General features: G+C 41.3%; 1 protein-coding gene across 7 annotated transcripts in view; it reads left to right on the top strand.

The window, feature by feature from the left end:
* Positions 1-24,206, top strand: part of zswim8 (zinc finger, SWIM-type containing 8) — a 218,286-nt gene that overhangs the window by 129,979 nt on the left and 64,101 nt on the right. For all 7 annotated transcript variants that reach the window (XM_062058934.1, XM_062058939.1, XM_062058935.1 and 4 more), the window contains one exon: positions 16,790-16,914. In XM_062058934.1, the coding sequence (XP_061914918.1) occupies positions 16,790-16,914 (125 nt within the window). The remainder of the gene's footprint in view (positions 1-16,789; positions 16,915-24,206) is intronic.

The following is a 24,206-nucleotide window of genomic DNA, read 5'->3' as shown; positions in this document are numbered from 1 at the left end:
TGGCATTGTGATTAATCTATTCCGTGAGAGAGAGAGAGAGAGAGAGAGAGAGAGAGAGAGAGAGAGAGAGAGAGAGAGAGAGAGAGAGAGAGAGAGAGAGAGAGAGAGAGAGAGAGAGAGAGAGAGAGAGAGAGAGAGAGAGAGAGAGAGAGAGAGAGAGAGAGAGAGAGAGAGAGAGAGAGAGAGAGAGAGAGAGAGAGAGAGAGAGAGAGAGTCTTCCATTTGTCTCTGTACTATGCGTTGCGGAGGGCTAACTTGGTAAAAACTTAGCTTGATGAATAGAATGGAATGAGTGGAATGGAATGAGTGGAATCTAGCAAAGGTAGAGGATGCTTATTCTTGATAGTGATCTCATTTAATGCACGATAATCAATAAACGGTCTGAAGGATTTCTCCTTCTCGACAAAAAAAACCCCTGTGGCTAGTGGTGAGGAGGAAGGACGAATAATGCTCGCCACAAGTGAAGAGGTGATGTACTGTTCAAGGACGTCACGCTCAGGCTGAGAAATATTTTGAGTTGCGATGATGGTAATTTAGCACCCGGGAGGAGATCGATACAGCAATCATATGGCTGATGTGGAGGAAGGGAGAGTGCGCGATCATAACTGAATACCTCCTAGAGGTTGTGATAAGCAGAGGGCACATTAACTAAATCAATGGAATCAGGCTGGAATTCTGTGGGAACCACGACGTGTGGACTGGCAGAGCGGAGGCAATGAGAATGGCAAAACACACTCCCATTGCTAATAGATAGCTTATTCCAGTCTATTTGTGGATTGTGAATTGCTAGCCAGGTGAGCCCAAGGACAACGGGACAGAACGAGAGGGAATGACAAAAAAACGCCAATCTTCGACATGGTTACCTGACATGCCAATAGTGAGCGGTTCGGTTTCACACTGCACGCTAGCTAGTTGCCGCCCGTCAAGTGAGTGAACTACTTTGGGAGTCTGTAACATGTTAACGGGGATGTCATGTAATTCAATTGGCCCTCATCGAAAAAGCAGTCTTCTTAATTTTACACTTTTTTAGCAGTCAATGAAGGTAAGAATATCAAGTTGTTTTGAACCCCACAAAATGGTACCTGGAAGCTGTAGCTGCTGTCTGGAAGATGCCGGTGCTGATGGCAGAGGAAGTTGACCCGGTGTCGACGACGTCGCACCAAAGGGGTAACGTGTTTGAGATCGACAGTTGGTTGGACAAGTGGGGCATCGGGAGATCAAGTGGTCCAACTGCCCACAGTATAGGCAGATGTGTAGACGCTGACTAACGTTGTCTCTCAGTGGACGGAAGTCGGCTGTCACCAAGTTGCACGGAAGGAGGTCCAACAGTGGTCGGAAGTAAGTAGCAGACAGGACCGCTGGTGCGTGTCTGATTATCTGAATCCGCTGCAGGCTTTGGTCCTCCTCTTGCTCGCTGATTTGCTTGTCGATTCGAACTGGCAGTGAGATGAGGTCCAGAGGTCCATCAAGATCCAGAGGTAGGTCAACAGCAATCATGTGTTGCTTAATGCGGTTATCTAAGCCCGAGCAGAAAGCATCCAAGAGAGCAACAGGGTTCCAATCGCTCTCGCCGGCAAGAGTATGGAAGTCTATAGCATATTCCAACACACTGTGTTGACCTTGACGCAGCCGCAGTAGGGATCGGGCTGCCTCACGGCCCGGGGGAGTACTCTGAAAAATGTGCTCCATGGCCTTGGAAAAGGCCGGGAAGGAACTGCACAAAAGGGATTGTCAGTTTCACTCTGTTGTGGCCAATGCAGCGGCTTTACCAGATAGGTGTGATAATGCGAAAGCCATGCGGGCAGGCTGAGTGAAAAGCGGTTGGCTGCAGTTCAAAATAGAGTTGGCATTGAATAAGGAAAGGACGGACATCACCTGTGTCTCCGGAAAAAGGTTCTGGCCGGGACAGCAGGGGAAAAAAAACAGAAGTGCAGACGTCAGAGGTTGCTGAGGCGATTGGGGCAGGTGGCAAGGCAGCATTGAACACCTGGGTTTGAGTTGGTTTGAAGGGATGAGATGAAAGTGGCACCTCTCCTTGACTGCTGCTGTAAAGCACTGCTTGTCGTGCCGCCAATTTATTGACGCATGCTTCCAGCAGTGACCTGTTCCTCCTGTTGGCAGAGGCGGGTCTCATATTCATGGAGAGTACTCTGAAAAAGATTTGACTCTCTGGGATCCATTCTTCTGGCTGGTTCTTTCTGTCACGCTCAGCAAAGTTTGGATTTCAAAGGTCCCATAGTTAAAATGCTCCTTGCTCTTGTTAGTCAGTGTTGCATGCTAACATTAGCATGCAACATTTTACCCCCCTAATTTTACACTTTTTTAGCTCATTTTGCAGGATACACCTTACAGTCATAAAACTTGGTATGGGACACATACTAACTTTTTCTTTTAACATATCTTACCCTCGTACACCACAGAGTCATATAAGTTTGTAATAAACACATGCTAAATATTAGCATGTTAACGTTAGCATGCTAACATTAGCATACTACATTTTTTTGTAATTTTCAGAGGCATACACCTTACAGTTATTAAACTTGGTACGTGACACATGCTAACTTTTTTTGTATATTTTACCCTTTTTAAGCCACAGAGTCATATATCTTGGTACTTAACACATGCTAATTGTTAGTATGCTAGCTTTTTAGACTAATTTTGCATGCGTATGCCTCAGAGTCATATGACTTGTCGTGTTCTGTCGGCATGATAACATTAGATTTACACGTTTCCGTGGCTTGCACACATACAGCGATCACGCACAATTGATCCAATATTGCATATTCTAGTTCAGGGGTCCTCAAGTACAAAACTTGAAGGTCCACAAATGTTATTTTGAAACAGGATGAGTCCGTTTATTATCGGTCAAACTTATATAGTAACAGGAGGTAGGTAGTAGTTTAACATTTTCTTAAAATTAACAATAATAAAATAAATATCCAATAAAATACATGAAAGATTTTCTTTGAAACAAAAATAAATAAGAACTTAAATAAAATAAATATTTCAGTACGTCTGGTAGCTGTGGCATCAGAGAGTGGGATTTGATTTATTTTAGCTGTCATTTCCTCCTTTTCTTTGCCTTCAAACATGGCACCCATCACTTCAGTCAAGCATTATTTAATTATTTCTGCACCAGAGAATGGCTTCTTGTGTTTACCCAAAGCCCATGCCACTCTGAGTGAGCACTCTGTTGCTATTTGTTGTTGTGTCATAGATTTAACAAAAATCTTGCTTGATGTTTCATATGACTTTTTCAGCCTCGTGAATTCTTTTTTTCTTAGCTCTAAATCATGAGGTAATGTTTCTTCAAATTCGCGGTGCTCTTTCAGATAGTGACGTTTCAGATTTTCACTTTTCACCAGAGCAACAGTACTGTTGCATATTAGACACATTGGTCTGGTACTTGCAGTAGGTAAGATGAAAACATATTGCTCTGTCCATTCTTCCTTGAAACGTCGGTTTTCCCTGTCCACCTTTCTTTTACCAGCCTGAGCCAACTTGGAGCATGCCATTGTGATTTGATTCACATTCAGTGACTGACAAGTGAACAGTTAGCGAAGTAGCGATACGAGACAACTGTATGCCTGAAGCGAAAGGTTCCATGCATGTAGTATGAGCGCTGTATGACCCAGGTGGTAACAGCCTATCAGCGTGTCGTTGTGATAAAGCTGACAACCCATACTCTGATTGGCTGATTCCGCAGCCAATCAGAGTGGCGTTCTCTCGCTCTCACTCCGTCTCTCTCTCTTTCTCTCTCAGAGAGAGAGAGAGAGAGACGGAGTGAGTGAGACACGGAGAAGTGTAAACGAAACGTGGAGATATTTGACTAAAAACAACAAAGAACGTTGACTTGCGCTAGCGATAACTCAAAGATAAATACAATTATTATATTTTTTTTAAATAATTATAATTACAAAAAAATATATATATATATATATATATTTTTTTTTTTACTATAATTCGTGCTGGGTCCGGACATGGACCGCGGTCCGCCTGTTGAGGATCACTGTTCTAGTTGAACAATATTATACAATATTGCAGCCTAAAATATCACATTTGTTATTTTAAACATCCATCCATCCCTCCATTTCTACCACTTTTCCCTCAGTATCAAATAACTACAGTTGCATATTACTTATCAGAGGTGTAGACTCAAGTCACATGACTTGGAGTTGAGTAAGACTCGAGTCGTATTGTTGATGACTTTGAACTCGACTTGACATTATCATCAGCATCACATGATAATCCTTAGGTCATATCCGGGAATCTATGTTAAAGATAGCTTGTGACAATAATATGCAAATAATTATTGTCGCCACTGTGTACTCTCTCTAGTGAGTAAGTTCTTGTAATCTCATTTGACGTAAACAACTGTGTGACGTAACACACTGTGAAAACAGCTGAGGAATTGACTACAAAACAAGCTGTCTAAATTTACGGTTCCACAAAATTAGAACTCAAGACACAAAACAAAGGTAAGTAAAACACTCACTAAATATATTGTGGGAGAATAATAAATAATAACTAACAAACACGTCACAAAACAACATTTAGGACTGTACAAATTGCGACGCAGAGGGGGATGGGACAACTGAACTCCCCAGACACGTCTGCGCAGGACCACCCTGCGAGTCAAATTCAATGCAATGAATGTAGAATGAAAATAAATTATAACTTGCTAATTTTTCAACCAATTTTATTGTCAACTCAAAAAGTGTGTTTTTAATGCAAAAAACATTTATTGAAAAAAAAAAAACGCCCAAAACTATTCTTACTAATGAATCTTATTTCCATCTTAAAAGGGCGTGTTGGTGCTCTGGCTGTAGTGTCACAGGGTTGTGAATAATTATTATGTACATGCGCACTAGCGCATGATTGCTAAAGTTATGTGTTTATTGTTACACATGTATGCTGTTCTTAATTCCCCTGTAAATAAATAGTCCTTTTGTGTCAGTATTTTATGTGCCTTCACTTTAACTATCAGTCAAAGAAAGAGCAATACAAATTCTCATTTAAAACTTACATCACTCTGGATTAATTATATAATAATCATATAATTATATGCATTTGATATATATGTTCATTGCAGTAAATTGGACCATGGCTTAGATAAGTGACATATTATTCTCACTTCAGATTGACTTAACAGTGTCAAGGACTTGGAAGGATTTCAAAATACTAAATCGGTAACTTGAGATTGTCTCGTATTTACTCAAGACTTGACTTGGACTCGGGATTAGACTTGGACATACAAAGGGCCTGATCTACTAAAGGTTTGCGTGTACTAAAACATGTGCAAAATGTTACAGCTAGGAAAGCATATGTGCTAACACTTCCTAAACCATTTACCTAATTGGTAAATGGTCTCTATTTATATAGCTATTTACTTTACCTGGAATGATACCCAAAGCCCTTTATATTATATGTTACATTCACCCATTCACACCCACACATTCACACACTGCTGCCATGCAAGGTGCTAACTATGAGCAAGGGCGAAATGTCTTGCCTACAACGGACAGACACAACGGCGGGACTAGGATGTTGGAAGCTGGAATCGAACCTGGAACCCTCAAGTTGCCGTTAGGCTGCTCCACCACCCGCGCCACACCGACCCCTTGACGTATATTGTACATAACATGTAATGGTGATTCTCCAGTCAAAATGTTGCATAGATTGTTTTACAGACCATCTTCAAGCTGTTTTCTGACATTCTCTTCAGAATGTGCCGTTTTGTAGGCGGGTCTTATTTACGTGCCTCCACTCGACTTTGTCTTTTCCCTGCCCACGATGTTGTAGTTTATAGCGCTTCCATATCAAATCTACTGACAGATATACAAAACCCAAAACTAGTGAAGTTGGCACCTTATTTAAATCGCAAATAAAAACAGAATACAATGATTTGCAAATCCTTTTCAATCTATATTCAATTGAATAGACTGCAAAGACAAGATACTTAACGTTCGAACTGGAAAACTTTATTTTTTGAAAATATTAGCTCATTTGGAATTTGATGCCTGCAACATGTTTCAAAAAAGCTGGCACAAGTGGCAAAAAAGACTGAGAAAGTTGAGGAATGCTCTTCAAACACTTATTTGGAACACCCCACTGTCACAGTTCAATTAAAAGTAGAACAGAGGAACCCAAGGATGCAGATGGAATGTGAGTAAATAGTTCTTTACTTAACAAAAAGGCACTCACAACAATGATCCAAAAATAGAAGATAACAAAAAGCGACGGTGCGAAAAAGAGCACCGTGACAAAAAGAACAAAAGCTAATATACAAAGCTAACTAAACTTGGGTCAGAGTTGCAAGACGTGCAAACTACCAAAGTACATACCAAGCTGGATGGCACTGGAAATAGCCAAGATGGTAAGAAGCATAAACAAGCAGCATAGGAATCTTCATACAACAGGAGTCAAGGAGTGGAATTGCCGAGTGCCATCCGGCTGAAGAGGTGCCGCTTAAATAGTGTCAGGCTGATTGGACACAGCTGTGCACGTCTCACAACTCCGCCCACAGGGAAACACCGGAACTCTAGGAAGAAGACAAACAATAAGAGCCAGGTCTGCTGCACCAACAAAGGCAAATTGATCACAAACCACAAGATGGCAGCAGGCGGTGACAGTATTCCCCCCCCCCCCTAATCAACGGACGCCACCTGGCGGACCTCCTGGTTTTCCGGGAAATCTATGATAAAAATCAGAAATTAGTGATTTATCAATAATAAGGGAACGTGAAATCCAAGAACGATCCTCTGGCGGGTAACCCTTCCAGTCGATCAGAAATTGCACCCCTCTGCCCCGCTTCCTGGCGTCCAAAATGGTGTTGACAGTATAGGCTGGATGACCCTCCACCTGCTGAGGAGCCGGGGGAGACACTGGTGGAGGGCTAAGGTCGCTCGACTCAACGGGCTTTAGGCGGGAGACATGGTAGACCGGATAAGACTTGAAAGACTTGGGTACCTTGAGTCGAGCTGTGACGGGAGTGATCATCTGCTTCACCTCGTATGATCCGATGAACTTAGGTGCCAGTTTCTTAGACTCTCCTGGCAGTGTAATGTCTTTAGATGATAGCCAAACCTTCTGGCCGGGTTTGTAGTCGGGAGCTGGTCTGCGATGGCGATTTGCCATGATCTGGTTCCAACTGGCCGTGCGAGACAAGGCGGCACGGGTATCACGCCACACACGGTGCACACGGCTCAGGAAGGTAGTCACGGAGGGGACAGTGGACTCAACCTCTTGAGAGGAGAAGATGGGAGGTTGGAAACCATGCACCACATGAAAAGGAGACAGGCCAGTAGATGAACAGATGAGGGTGTTACGGGCATACTCCACCCATGGGAGATAGGTGGACTACAGTGATGGATTCTGGTGACAAACACATCTCAGGGCCGCCCTGAGTCCTGGTTGGCTCTTTCCGACTGTCCATTAGATTGTGGGTGGTACCCTGATGACATGCTGACAGTGGCCCCTAACAAGTTGCAGAAGGATCTCCATGTAGCGGATGAAAATTGAGGACCTCTGTCTGACACCACATCCATGGGGATCCCATAAAGTCGAACCACATGGGTGACCAGAAGCTTGGCGGTCTCCAGGGAAGAGGGAAGTCTGCGAAGGGGGACAAAGTGTGTGAATTTACAGAATCTGTCTACTATTGTGAGGATGACAGAAAACCCCCTGGAGATGGGTAGACCTGTGACAAAGTCCAGAGCGATGTGCGACCATGGACGGGAGGGGATGGGAAGAGGTTGCAGCAACCCCGCAGGAGCTTGATGGGAAGCCTTGCTCCTGGCGCAGACAGGGCATGCAGCCACAAACCTCTTAGTGTCTGTGTGAATGGTAGGCCACCAGAACCGCTGTGTGAGCATGAACTCCGTGCGTCTGGCACCTGGATGGCAGGCAATCTTGGAGGTGTGAGCCCACGACAAGACCTCTGGACGTAGAGTTCTTGGCACAAAAAGGCGGCCAGGAGGACATCCAGCAGGTGATGGGGAGTCCTTGATAGCCTCTGAAACACGTCTCTCTACCTCCCACTGTACTGCGCCAAGGATCCAGGACTGAGGAAGGATAGTCTCTGGGGGTATGTCTTCTGTAGGAGGAGAGAACATCCTAGACAAGGCATCAGGCCTTCCATTGAGTGAGCCTGGGCGAAAAGTGATACAGAAGTCGAACCTTGTGAGGAAGAGGGACCACCGGGCCTGGCGGGATTGAGACGTTGGGCAGAGCGGAGGTAGGCTAGGTTCCGATGATCCGTGTAAATGATGAAGGAATGTTTGGCACCCTCCAGCCAGTGCCTCCATTCTTGAAGGGCGAGGATCACTGCCAGAAGCTCTCGGTTCCCGATATCATAGTTCCTCTCCGCAGGGGAAAGGCGTTTGGAGAAGAAGGCGCAGGGGTGCAATTTCTGATCGGAACTGGAATGCTGGGACAAAACAGCCCCTACCCCGGTGTCCGATGCGTCCACCTCGACAAAAAAGGGGAGATCTCCGCAATGCCTTGACGATTTGATTAAAAATTTTCGGCAATTATGCGGATCCCAAATAAACAACAGGTACCAATAGGTAAGAAAAGTTGGTTTTGCATATTATAGCCCTTTTTAGGTGAGCAAAATAGTGTGCACGTCTGTCTTAAAGAATATGCAGGATATATGCTGATTTTCAGAACCCCTACATTCTGGGAGGTGAAGAAGCAAATATAATCTTTCAGCACGTGCTATGTGATTTATCAAGACTAAAACTGTTACATGGACCCTATTTGGCGGCTTTAATTAGCAGTACTAAAATCTTTGTGCAAACTGACATTTACACAAATGGTTGTGAGAAAGAAGGGAGATATAGCTCTGCAGAAACAACTGGACAGAAAATCATTTGTCCTTTGTGTGTCAACATGTAGGAACTGTCATAAATTCAAATATTAGAAATACATTATTGTACAGTCAGCAATTGTTTATAATATTATAGCTGCTGGATGAAGTAATGGGGAACTGCTTTTTTTAAATTCTGTCTATCATTCACAATCCTTATGTGAGACATGCACACGTTTTATAATGCATTCTAACTCGTAAATAAATGCTAGCAGGAGTCAGCTAACAAAATAGGTAATGGAATTCACTATTCCATCTATGAAGCACTCTGAAAACATCCAAAAACCTCCATCAAAATTTAATATACACGCCATACGATATATGTAATGTAGTTATAGGCACATCTATAATATGGAATATGTACGTGATTTGGTGCATTAATATCACAATGTATGCTATTTCCTTCATTAATTATTCCTAATCATCGCAGACTTCATCAATCAATCAATGTTTATTTATATAGCCCTAAATCACAAGTGTCTCAAAGGGCTGTACAAGCCACAACGACATCCTCGGTACAGAGCCCACATACGGGCAAGGAAAACTCACCCCAGTGGGACGTCAATGTGAATGACTATGAGAAACCTTGGAGAGGACCGCATATGTGGGAAGGAGCAAAGATCTTCAATATTTGTATGTGAAAATCACAAATAAATCTTTTGGGGGAGGATGACCCCCTTACAGGGGTTTGGTTTAGAAACTTTCAGCCCCACCTAAAACAAAATTCACCAGCCGCCCCTGATTATGATGCATTCTCATTTTAGGCAAAATATAAGACAATACTTTGTTAACAGTATAATTGTAACCAGGAATAAGTCTTCAAGTAACAATATTCAAATACTAACATTGTTGGGTAAAACAGCATTTGGTTTTATTCTGAATCCAGTGAAACAGATTGGTGATTTTAGCTGATATAAAGACTTCCAGGTGTTTATATATGTTTATGTTTAAGTATTTGGCAGACGCTTTTATCCAACGCGACATACATAAAAAATACATATAAAACAATCACTGTAAACATTATCATTTAAGGGAAGAATGTAATACAAAATATCAATACAAAGTGTCAAGACAGAATAAACTCTCTGCTGCTGCAGCAACAGAGATACAGTCTATAAGATATACAGATATCAAATGTATTCATACATTGTTTATGTAGCATGTATATATAACCTAGTCATATTGTTTCTTCAATTTAAAAATAGCTGACCGTTTTTTTCCCCCTTTACTGGGATTATATTCCCAGTTTTGATCTCGGACGTCTGGTCACTTATAGCGTATAAGAATATTATATTACTGTTAAGCAAACTATGAATAATGAAACACGCCAAACATGTGTCCGTTATGATAGCTACACGTATGACAAAAAAGAGCGTGAAAATCAGTGGTATTCAGTGAGGTAAAATGAATTAAATGTGCTGACAGTTCATTGCTCCTGCCAAATGAATTGCACTGAGTGGAGCGGATCACCACTCCAAGATGGCGGCCCCGCGTCTCGTCTGCGCCAGTAGGCAGTAGCGCTCAATGCTGCGTCTACTTATAAGATGTCTATGGTTATAACGTTAGCAGTGAGTTTGCAGCCTCACTGATTTAACTACACAGCAAATAAAAGTTACGTTACTTAGCCAATAAACGTTAGCTTACATTCAAAACTTACCCTTCTTTGTGCAACTTCAAATATCGAACGAAGTTGGAAGTTGTTGCGTCTCCGTCTGTAATATTCGAACTGCGTGATTTGCATACGGCAATTCGTTTTTTGTTGACCAAGTCGTAGTTTTTATACCTGAACGAAACCAACTTTGGCATAATTGTTTCTCACTGCCGCATTGTTTGACAACTTTTCTTCATTGGTTGTCCTGCCATTTGATTGGATGAATGCTGTGTGATAGAAACTACGTAGATGTAATTTGATTGGCTGTTGTACTGACAGCACACCAGCTGACAGGAACAACACGCTGATAGACACAGGCGAAGAAAATGAAAAATACGGAGCGCTCCCAAATAACTTTTTAAGCTTTGGGTTTTGGGGAAAGTAGCAAGTCATTTCAAGTCAAAAGGCTCAAGTCCAAGTGAAGTCACAAGTCATTGATGTTAAAGTCCAAGTCGAGTTGCAAGTCTCTTTACATTTTGTCAAGTCGAGTCTAAAGTCATCAAATTCATGACTCGAGTCTAACTCGAGTCCAAGTCATGTGACTCGAGTACACACCTCTGATATGATGCAACAAGCTTGGCACACCTATCTTAGGGCAGTTTCGCCCAATCGTCTTTGCAGCACCTCTCAAGTTCCATCAGGTTGGATGGAAAGCGTTGATGCACATCTCTCCAGAGATGTTCAATCAAATTCAGGTATGGGCTCTTGTTTGACCACTCAAGGATATTAGGGCTCAATTTGAATACTCTTCTTCCCCCCCTTGTTTTTGCCCTGCCCTTTGGTTTTGCGCATTCATGTCAATCAAGAGGTGTTTGATATACCCCTCAGGTAGTGGGGGAAGGGCGAAGTACCTCCCTCAAGGCAAAGTGAACTCGCAGACCTTCATGTGCCAGCCAGTATGTGTAGTTTAGCAGCTCCATCACATCTTCCCAGCCGTGGTCCTGCTCTCGGAATCATAGCCTTTGTAGACCGTTCATGGCTGTCCTGGTCAGGTGAAAGTCCTGCTTGAGTTCCAGCTCAACATTGCTCCATAAGCGCAAAATTGGCACGTGCGCTTTTAAAATGCAGTATTTAGTTTGGCGATCAGCCTGAAAATAGAAAACATTTTGCCAATATTACTGTGTTGTTGAATATTGTGTTGTAATGGTCATTATAAGTAGCCAGCTTGTCCTCTCTCAAGTCTCTCATTACATTTTACATAGCCTACTTAATACTATACCATTATTTGCCTACTTAATGCTATACAACTATAAAAATAATTACAAGTGTGTGAGTTAAAACTTGATAAATAGTCGAATAGTGAATTTCATAAAAACTTTACTTATAATTACTCCCCTTTACAGTAAAAAACGCAATGTTAGCTTGTTTAGAATGACAATGTTTCAAACACAAATACACAAAAACACATTTTACATACCGCAAGCCAGAGGTGTGGACTCGAGTCACATGACTTGGACTCGAGTCAGACTCGAGTCATGAATTTGATGACTTTAGACTCGACTTGACAAAATGTAAAGAGACTTGCAACTCGACGTAGACTTTAACATCAATGACTTGTGACTTCACTTGGACTTGAGCCTTTTGACTTGACATGACTTGCTACTTTCCCCAAAACCTAAAGCTTAAAAAGTTATTTGGGAGCGCTCCGTAGCTTTCATTTTGTACGTGTCTGTCTATCTATCAGCAGGTGTGCTCTCAGTACAACAGCCAATCAAATTAGATCTACGTTGTTTTCATCCCACAGCATTCATCCAATCAAATTGCAGGACAACCAATGAACAAGAGTTGTCAAACAACGCGCCAGTGAGAAAGATTTATACCAAAGTTGGTTTCGTTCGGGTATAGAAACTACGACTTGGTCAACAAAAAACGAATTGCCGTATGCAAATCACGCAGTTGGAATATTACAGACGGAGACGCAACAACTTCCAACTTTGTTCGACATTTGAAGTTGCACAAAGAAGGGTAAGTTTTGAATGTAAGCTAACATTTATTGGCTAAGTAACGTGACTTTTATTTGCTGTGTAGTTAAATCAGTGAGGCTGCAAACTCACTGCTAACGTTATAACCATAGACATCTTATAAGTAGACGCAGCATGGAGCGCTACTGCCTACTGCCGCAGACGAGACGCGGGGCCGCCATCTTGGAGTGGTGATCCGCTCCACTCAGTACAATTCATTTGGCAGGAGCAATGAACTGTCAGCGCATTTAATTCATTTTACCTCACTGAATACCACTCATTTTCACGCGCTTTTGTGTCATACGTGTAGCTATGATAACGGACACATGTTTCATTATTCATGGTTTGCTTAACAGTAATATAATATTCTTATATGCTATAAGACGTCCGAGATCAAAACTGGGAATATAAGCCCAGAGAAGAGGGAAAAAAAGGGTCAGCTATTTTTAAGTTGAAGAAACAATATGATTAGGTTATATATACATGCGTATATCCCACATAAACAATGTATGAATACATTAGATATCTATATATCTTATAGACTGTATCTCTGTTGCTGCAGCAGCAGAGAGTTTATTCTGTCTTGACACTTTGTATTGATATTTTGTATTACATTCTTCCCTTAAATGATCATGTTTACAGTGATTGTTATATATTTATTTTTTATGTATGTCGCTTTGGATAAAAGCGTCTGCCAAATACTTAAACATATATAAACACCTGAAAGTCTTTATATCAGCTAAAATCACCAATCTGTTTCACTGGATTCAGAATAAAACCAAATGCTGTCTTACCCAACAATGTTAGTATTTGAATATTGTTACTTGAAGACTTATTCCTGGTTACAATTATACTGTTAAGAAAGTATTGTCTTATATTTTGCCTAAAATGAGAATGCATCATAATCAGTGGCGGTTGGTGAATTTTGTTTTAGGTGGGGCTGAAAGTTTGTAAACCAAACCCCTGTAGGGGCGTCATCCTTCCCCAGAAGATTTCTTTGTGATTTTCACATACAAATATTGAAGATCTTTGCTCCTTCTCAACTCTGTGGTAATGTTATTTTCATAAAATACAACCAATAGTACATTAATGTTAAATCTTACTTGTGAAAAGTAATCACCCGATTCCTATTTTCAACAGTCCGCTCATTTGAGCAGGAAAACGCTGAACACCAGCCCGGCATCTTTGTTTTCTACCTGTCAACTGTCAGTATAGGCTACTCGCCGGCTCCTCATCACCACTTCAAGATGCAAATTGCTCACGTCACAGCAACCAATGCTGCGTCTACTTATAAGATGTCTGTGGTTATAACGTCATTGCAAACACGGCAATCTGTTGCGTCCACTGCAGTTCGCTACTATATTAAGAATATGTGTACATATTGCATAGGGCCCTGACATCTAAAAAGTACAACTCTGTTCGTATTTGTTATGTTTTTCATGTGTACGCACACATCAACACACATACAGTATGAGATGAGATCAATGAGATAAGGTAAGAACAGGATAGAAACTGCTGTGGAACTAGTTACAATGCAATATCAGAATCAGAATAGTTGTATTGCCATTGTTTGAGAACAGGTTCACAAACTAGGAATTTTTCTTGGTGCAAACGTGCGACATAAAACACATATAACACATATTTGGTACAAAAAGAGCTGTGACTGAGCTATCAGATAGACTTAGAAGGGATTCAAGGAATTCAAGGAGCTGCTGTTAGGAGTTATTGTTCATTTGCCTGATGGCCAAGGGGAAAAAACTGTTGCCATGGAAATACAATGTTAACACTTTTGTACAAATAAGTACAGTTGCACTTGATTTTGCAAATGTGTTTATTCTGTAAAGGAATGAGTTAAATGTTTAAAATTGTTTACACTATTAAAATGACTGGTTAATAGTGCTATTATGAATTGCAATGTCAGTACTATTTTTTTTCCTGCTATTTCAAATGCACTTGTTTTAATAAATAAATACAACGTTTTAAAAGCATACACAATCGGTGTAAAAATATTAGTCTGTGGTTAAAAGGACTTGAAAGGACTCGAAACTCAAAATGCAGGACTTGTGACTTGACTTGAGACTTTCCAGTCTTGACTTTGGACTTGACTCGGGACTTGCCTGTGTTGACTCGGGACTTGACTCGAGACTTGAGGGCAAAGACTTGAGACGTACTTGTGACTTGCAAAGCAATGACTTGGTCCCACCTCTGCCGCAAGCTAATGCGCCAGCACTTGCATATTTCGCAAAAACGTCTTTTGAACGGTGGTCTTAAGAAAGATAGGTGAAATAAAATAAGAACAGCCCAAGCAAAGCCAAACATTGAGTGTGACGGCATCTCGAAAGAAATCACTGCTAGCAGACGAGCAACGTTTGTATTCATAGGGGCGTATTTTTGCAATACTTTGCCATCGCACTAGATGTTAGAGCCGAGGGAGAGGGTCAAGTAGAAGTGGGGAGGGGGAAGAATTCAGAATGAGCCTTACAGAGTTGTCCTGAAGCCATTCCTTTGATATCTTCGCTGTGTGCTTTGGGGCGTTGTCCTGCTGAAAGATGAATCGTCGCCCCAGTCTGCGTTCTGGAGCAGGTTTAAACCCAGGTTGTCTATGTGCATTGCTGCTTTCATCTTTCCCTCTATCTTGACTAGTCTCCCAGTTCCTGCCACTAAAAAACATCCCCACAGCATGATGCTGCCACCAACATGCTTCACTATAGGGATGGTGATGGCCGAGTGATGAGCGGTGCCTGGTTTCCTCCAAACATGACGCCTGTTATTCACGCTCAAGAGAGCAATCTTTGTCTCAGTAGACCAGAGCATTTTCTTTCTCATGGTCTGAGTCTGTCAGGTGCGTTTCGGTAAATTCCAGGCGGGCTGCCATGTGCTTTTTACTAAGAAATGGCTTACGTCTGGCCACTTTACCATACAGGCCTGATTGGTGGATTGCTGCAGAGTTGGTTGTCCGTCTGTAAGGCTCTCCTCTTTCTACAGAGGAATGCTGTAGATCCTACAGAGTGACCATTGGGTTATCGGTCACCTCCCTGACTAGGGCCCTTCTCCACCGATCGCTCAGTTTAGACGGCCGACCACTCTAGGAAGAGTCCTGGTGGTTCCAAACTTCTTCCATTTACGGATGATGAAGGCCACTGTGCTTATTGGGACGTTCAAAACAGCAGGTATATTTCTGTACCCTTTCCCAGATTTATGCCTCAAGACATTTCTGTCTCAGAGATTTACAGACAGTTCTTCGGCTTCATGCTTTGTTTGTGCTGTGCCATGCACTGTCAGGTGTGGGACGTCATATATGGCCAGGTGTGTGCTTTTCCAAATGATGTCCAATCAATTGAATTTACCACAGGTGGACTCCAATTAAGTTGTGGAACATCTCAAGGATGATCAGCTGAAACGGGTTGTGTGGCAAAGGCTGTGAATATTTATGTACATGTGATTTATTCTTTTTTTATTTTTAATAAGTTTGCAAAAATCCCTAAAAATATTTGTTTTCACATTGTCATTATAGGGTACTGTGTGTAGAATTTTGTGGACAAAAATTAATGTATTCAATTTTGAAATAAGGCTGTAACATATAGTGTGGAAAAAGTGAAGTGCTGTGAATACTTTCCGGATGCACTGTATGTGTTCTTGTATTACATGTGATTGTGAATGATAGGATAATTCCCAAAATGTGCAATTCCTTAATAAGGCGCTGATTAAAATAATATAAATTGATACGTTTTGGTGTCTGCTGGCGTTTTCTTCAATGGCGTTCGTTTTTTTCATTTAAGAAATATATTATTATAATATATCTCCCACGTGAAATAACATCTTGCAATATGCATTTTCTTGAATGTGCTTCAGCGGTGTGATGGTCCACCGCCTCGCTGCAAGGCGCACTTTCAGCGTGCTAAAAATAGTTTCTGTTGTCTAGATCACAATTCTATTTTGCATAAAATATGTTACAGATTGTAGCTGTGTGCTGCTTGTTCAACATTGTAAATCCCGTAGGTTGGAGAGCATGATAACATGAATTTTGAGGAAAATAAGTGTTTTCATGAGCACATAATGCTGGTAGTACATGCAGAATCCTCATTTAAATAGGGCTGTCTGTGCCACTTTTGCATTTGTTATCAATTGTAGCTCAAATGCAACATGCCTACTAATAGTACACACAAAGTTATAGTTTGCTTATGTTTTTTAACACTTATTTGTGATCTTAGTATTTGTGAAAAAAAATCTCAAATGTCTGCTGTGTTTTTAAATTCTCTGCTCCAATAAAAAAAAGTTTAAAATTGCAATAATATTTCCATTGTGCAGGGATGAAGACTACAGTCAGTGAAGCAGAACATCCTTTGCTTTGTGAAGGAACAAGAAGGGTGAAGGGAGAGCTTGCTCTTGCTCTCATGATCACATACAAAGATGACCAGAGCAAGCTAAAAAAGGTAAACATTTCTATTGATGATATAATTATTTATTTAGTTCACTGTACATCTTTTGATGTGAATATTCCCAATGTGTGTTTTGTTTTAATAAAGATTTGGGGCAGGGTGGGATATTTGGATGCAAGGAGATGTCAGATGTTGTTATAGCCCTCCACCCAGCTTGTGGGTCACTGCCCACAGTGCTGCCATCACTGCTGGCACCACTGTTGCCTCATCACCATTTTGTCAGTCTGAATCTGGATGTCCCACAGCCCTGGTTGGCTGGGCGATATGGCTATAAACTGTGTCTTGATATAAGTGTTTTATATTGGCCACTATTGATAATTATTTATGTTTTTATGACCTATCATAAAGAAAGACCAGGAGAAAAATATCCATCCATCCATCCATCCATCCATTTCCTACCGCTTATTCCCTTCGGGGTCGCGGGGGGCGCTGGAGCCTATCTCAGCTACAATCGGGCGGAAGGCAGGGTACACCCTGGACAAGTTGCCACCTCATCGCAGGGCCAACACAGATAGACAGACAACATTCACACTCACATTCACACACTAGAGCCGATTTAGTGTTGCCAATCAACCTATCCCCAGGTGGATGTCTTTGGAAGTGGGAGGAAGCCGGAGTACCCGGAGGGAACCCACGCAGTCACGGGGAGGACATGCAAACTCCACACAGAAAGATCCTGAGCCCGGGATTGAACCCAAGACTACTCAGGACCTTCGGATTGTGAGGCAGACGCACTAACCCCTCTTCCACCGTGCTGCCCACTGATTGATAATTATTGATGTTTTTATGACCCAAAAATATATTAAATGTAAACATTTTTGTTTAAAATATAACCTTCCTCTGATTATAATCCCCACAGCTATCATGGCAAAAAGATAAGAAAATGTCAACACAACCATGGAAAACAATCGATGTAAACAAAATTCTAAGTTCTAAAATCACATTGAACACTTAAAGGCCTACTGAAACCCACTATTTACCGACCACGCAGTCTGATAGTTTATATATCAATGATGAAATCTTAACATTGCAACACATGCCAATACGGCCGGGTTAGATTAGTAAAGTGCAATTTTAAATTTCCCGCAAAATATTCTGCTGAAAACGTCTCGGTATGATGACGTTTGCGCGTGACGTCACGGATTGTGCGGACATATTGGGACACCATTGTGGCCAGCTATTAAGTCGTCTGTTTTCATCGCAAAATTCCACAGTATTCTGGAAATCTGTGTTGGTGAATCTTTTGCAATTTGTTTAATGAACAATGAAGACAGCAAAGAAGAAAGCTGTATGTGGGATCGGTGTATTAGCGGCTGGCTACAGCAACACAACCAGGAGGACTTTGAGTTGGATAGCAGACGCGCTACCGTGAGTACGCAGCTTTGGCTTCCAAACATTTGATCGCTTGCCCGTACGTATGTGCCGCTATGTGCATGTCACGTACGTAACTTTGGGGAAATATATGTGCTGTATGAACTTTACGGAGGTGAACGGTACTTTTGGCTGTGGGATTGAGTGTGTTGTGCGGGTGTTTGAGTTGTATTGGTAGGTTATATGGACGGGAGGGGGGAGGTGTTTGTTATGCGGATTCATTTGTGGCATATTATATATAAGCCTGGTTGTGTTGTGGCTAATAGAGTATATATATATGTCTTGTGTTTATCTACTGTTCCCAGCTGAATATCAAGTCCCACCCGCCTCTCACAGCATCTTCCCTATCTGAATCGCTTCCACTGCCCTCTAATCCTTCACTCTCACTTTCCTCATCCACGAATCTTTCATCCTCGCTCAAATTAATGGGGTAATCGTCGCTTTCTCGGTCCGAATCGCTCTCGCTGCTGCACATGTTTTGCTGCACATCACATCTGCACATTGTTTACAATGTGCAGATGTGATGCGCTCCACAACCTTTGACGTCACGCTACTTCCGGTACAGGCAAAGCTTTTTTATCAGCGACCAAAAGTTGCGAACTTTATCGTCGATGTTCTCTACTAAATCCTTTCAGCAAAAATATGACAATATCGCGAAATTATCAAGTATGACACATAGAATGGACCTGCTATCCCCGTTTGAATAAGAAAATTTCATTTCAGTAGGCCTTTAACAATAACCTCTTAAAATAAGGAACTATCCAGGACTAACTGCAGTGTGCTCAAACAACCACCAGGTAGCATTTGTGAGCAGATAAAACTGTATAATCTCTTTCTCTTTTATTTATCAGGTTGGTAGTGTATTATTCACACATTTTTCACTCACGTTTTAAGTGAGGGGTGAGGCAAAAATTAACCACAACCCACTGTATGACTGATTACAAGCGCCTCGATCCAACTATCATCCATTATAGAAAATCCATACAACAGCCATGCTGTTGAGGTGACTTTTTCTGTTTTATAAACAATTTATTCACTCTCTGCAGCACTCATTTTTAGTTTCTCCCCTCACTCCATGCAAAGAGTCGAACGCAAAACAAGATGGTGCAACCAAACATATTATTTAACCAACGAACCAGGAAAGTCCAATTTAGTTTAAAACATACTATTTTCAAGGGAGTCCTGGCCAAGAGTTCCATTAAAATACATGCATACACATTAAGAAAAACAATTACAATTTAAAAACGCCATCTCAAGTGCTCTCAATCTGGACTTAAAAGCGTTCAATGACATAAATTCAGATATTTTCCCATCTGTTTGCAACATCCATCCATCCATTTTCTACCGTGTGTCTCTTTCGGGGTCGCGGGGGGTGCTGCATTCGGGCAGAAGGCAGGGTACACCCTGCACAAGTCGCCACCTCATTGCAGGGCCAACACAGATAGACAGACAACATTAACACTCACACACTAAGGACAATTATATGTAAAAGGAACAAAGTAAACAAAAGCCTTTTTTCCCAGTTCTGTGCAGACAAATTGAACCGTGAGTAAGAAATTATCATTTGAACGCAAACAGCAAGCGTCAACACTCCTTCGTGTGATTAAGTTACAAATTTAGGGGGTAGAGGTGGGGTAAATAATCGATTTTTAGATGCATCGAAATTTAGACATGGATGATTATAAAATTGATTGTTACACGTCAATAATTTATAATCGATTCATTCATTGTAAATAAAGTAATGCAGACAGTTATAAAATTTGGCTGACTGCAAGTGAGCCTTCTCACCAAGAGATCCAACCAGCTCTTATATTTTAGAGCACTTTTATTCCAGTTTTGCACACATTTCCATAATTTAAGAAATGTATTAGGAATTAATTTAACTGTTTCTTATTCCAAATGTACTGTTTTTTAAAGTTGCAAGTGATAAACACTCATTTAATGAAACGAAAAAAGTTGTAAAACTGCATCAATATACATAAATTAAAGATGCATCAATAATCGATTTTTAATCAAACCGTAGCTTCTGAATCGTAATTGAATCATGAGGTGCCCGATGATTACCACCTCAAGTAGGAGGGCAGTAGACCAAGCATAGCCTTATAAATAAAAGTATACCAATGACCCAGCCTCCTGGAGGACAAAGAAGGCCATCATTGTGAACTGTATTCTCGAGATACAGCTCGCAATGACGGGTCAAGGCGCTACAGTTAGGAATGAACCTCAGAGAAGCATGATACGCAGTGTCAATCTTATGTAGACACTGAGCAGAGGCCTTTATCTACAACAGGTCTCCATAGTGTAAAATAGAAAAAAAATGTTACTGTGACAAGGCGCTTTTTTGCCGCATAAGACAGACTAAATGTATTTCCAAAGAAAAAGAGCAATTTAAGTTTTTTCACAAGATTGTCTATATGTGGTTCAAAGTCACCAAGGTATTTGTACGTGTGAACCACCTATATGACATTACCCTCAAGAGTAGACACTAAGGAGATAGTTTGAGGAACCTTCTTAGTGTTTGAAAACAACATTAGTTGTGTCTTTTTAGCATTGAGGACTAGTTTTAGCTGCAGAAGTGTGTGCTGGACCACTTCAAAAGCTTTCTGCAGAGATTCTAAAGCTTTAGCATTGTTCAAACCAAAACAGTAAATTATTGTCACCAGCTTTAGCATTGTTCAAACCAAAACAGTAAATATTTGTCACCAGCGTAAAAATGTATGTTCGAGTCATACACATTTTGTCCTAATTCATTAATATATATATGATGAACAGGAGGGGTCCTAATAATGAACCCTATGGTACCCCCTTGTGGACATTTAAAAATTCACAACATAGACTGTCAGCTTTAATACACTGGCTCCTGTCACTCAAATAATTTGTGAACCAGGAAACAACATGATTAGTTAGTCCCAATGAAACAACATGATTAGATAGTCCCAAACAAAGAAGCCTATACTTTAAAATAGCATGATCCACACTGTCAAAAGCTTTTGACAGATCTATTAAGAGGGATGCACAATATTATTTTTGATTAAGAGCAAAAAGTATATCATGTATCACTTTTGTAGTAGTTTTGATTGAAGTTTCGAAATAAGTTTGTTAGAATACAGAAACTCTTAAGTTGATCACAGACAAGCGATTCAAGAACTTTTGACGTGACATACAACTTTGATATTGGCCTGTAGTTAGTTAAAACAACTGGATTGCCTCCACTATAATAAAGGGGTAACAAAAGCTGATTTACAAACGAGTAGGATTTATTTATTCTGTATTGAAAGATGAAAAATAACCGTAAGAGGCTATGCTACATGATCAGCTGCTATTTTCAAGAAGTAGGTCTCAGAAAACTCCTAATCCAGGAGTTTTCCTGTAATATAATGCTTCGAGAGCTGTCTGCACTTCCTGCACAGTAAAATGTCTTCCAAAATCTCTCTGGAAGACATTGGAGGTTCTGTGCAGGGAATCACAGAGGCTGCTCCTGTGAAAACGAACACAGAACCAGAATCTACAAAATGCTTGTTAAAGCTATTTAAGGCCTCAGTCCTATCATAGACAGGGACAGTCTTTTAAGACATATTTTTGAAGAGCCTGAGGTGTTCTATTTACAGGTAGATACTTTCCAAAATGTCTGTGGATTGTTCAGGTTTTCTCTTGTGTCAGACAAGTAATAATCTGATTTATATGTACTTGATAAGATAAGTACATGTATTCATTAAATACCTAAAATTAGACCAATCAGACGGATAACTTTCTTTTTTCTTGACTTTGGACTCATGCTACATTGCGTTGATGGATGGACTCTGACAATTCTGGAGAAAACCAAGGGTCCTCTCTTCCCTTGACTCTGGATTTCCTGATAGGAGCATGTTTGTTAACCATCTTCATATAACTTTCCTTGAAATATGCCCAAAACAGCTCGACATCTGGCAACAGACTCAATTGCCTCCAATTAACCATAGACAAATAATGACTATAAGCTTGTTCATTAAATATTTTTAAATCTCTCTTATAAATAATACGTGGATTGCATTTGGGGATTTGAATATTCCTGCATTTAGCGACAACACAATGATCGCTTAAATCATTGCAGAACACACCCAATGATGGGAATTTATGAGAAACGTTTGTTAGGATTAAGTCAACCAACCATCCATTTTCTACCGCTTATTACCTTCGGGGTCGCGGGGGGCGCTGGAGCCTATCTCAGCTACAATCGGGCGGAAGGCGGGGTACACCCTGGACAAGTCGCCACCTCATCGCAGCCAAAGTAGTCTTATCAGGACTCTTTACATTTGGCCTTGTAGGAAGGTTGACCAACTGGCTAAGATTAATAGTCACAGAAGGTTCTGTTCGCAAGTGCCTTTGTCAGGCAGCCAACCTTGCTCCGCAACTTCCTGATTCTTCCGACAAAGAAAAAAAATATGCATATTGTACGTTTTATCAAAAGCTTTTTTTATTGACATTGATTATGTGTCTATTGCAATATACAATGAGGTCCACAAGTACAGTATTTGCAAGTTCTCCCACTTAGAAATTAGGAAGAGGTCTGAAATGTTCATCATAGATGTATTAGTATCTATTAGTATCACTGTTAGAGACATAATCTAAAAAGAAAAATCCGGAAATCACATTGTATGAATTTTTAATGATTTATTTGTATGTTACTGGGGTTCATACGTATTTGCACACATAAGAATCAGCAGGAATTATGACTCTCAAAGAGCTGTCAGTCTACATTAAAAAAAGTCCACCTTTACCCCACAATTAATCACCCACCCACCACCCCTTTGAGCTCATTAAAGTCACCTGTGCAGCCCACAGTCAGTCAAGGTCCAACTGCTACCATGGGCAAGACCAAAGAGCTATCAAAAGAGACCAGAGACAAAATTGTAGCGCTCCACAAAGCTGGAAAAGGCTATGGGACAATTGGGAAGCAGCTTGGTGAGAATAGATCAACTATTGCAGCAATTGTTAGAAAATGGAAGAGGCTAAACATGGGACTGGGACTCCATGTAAAATCTCTCCTCGTGGGGCATCACTCATGATAATAAAAGTGAAGAATCAGCCCAGAACTACAGGGCAGGAGCTGGTGAATGACCTGAAGAGAGCTGGGACCACTGTTTCCAAGGCTACTATCAGTAGAACACTACAGCGTAGTGGTTTAAAATCATGCATCGCACGGTAGGTTCCCCTGCTTAAGTCAGCCCGTATCCAGGCCCGTCTGAAGTTTGCCAATGGCCATCTGGATGATCCAGAGGAGTCATGGGCAGTGTTGGGACTGTAACGCCGTTAGTTTCGGCGGTAACTAGTAATCTAACGTGTTATTTTTTTATATACAGTAACTCAGTTACCGTTACTACATGATGCGTTACTGCGTTATTTTACGTTTTTTTTTATGTAGTATCGGCCAGAAACAGAAGATCTGAGTGTGTTTTATTGGAGCGCTGCGGTGTCTGAAAAGAAAAAGCGTGCTTTCTGTGGGTGGGGGCGGGAGGGGGGCTCCCAGACCGTAGTCGAAGAGCGCAAGGGAGACGTTCCTCCAGAGCCTATGTACTTAGGGGCTAACAACCTTCACTTTACCCGGCAGTGGGTCTTTAGAGCTCCCGGACTTGAGGGTGAATGACGGGGCCGGCGGTTTGTTGCAACTTTGTGACTTGGTGTCTTGCACCGTGCACGCAACCATCCACCAAGCTAGAGCACCTGCATGCGCTCCCTCACTTCTCTCGCCCACTCACTCACTGACGTCACTCACCTCACATGCTGTCATGTCTTAAAGGGCCACACACACACACACACACGTACGCTACTCTCATAACAACTAACAAGACGTCATGGCGAAGCCAGAAGTCGAGTTTCTTAACATTCTCACTACTTTTCTTTTGTCAAGCACAAAGAAAAGAACATTTTAGTTAAAT

This window comes from Entelurus aequoreus, linkage group LG09 (genome assembly GCF_033978785.1).
Source record: "Entelurus aequoreus isolate RoL-2023_Sb linkage group LG09, RoL_Eaeq_v1.1, whole genome shotgun sequence".
NCBI lineage: Eukaryota > Metazoa > Chordata > Actinopteri > Syngnathiformes > Syngnathidae > Entelurus > Entelurus aequoreus.
This window is presented reverse-complemented; position numbering and strand designations above follow the sequence as displayed.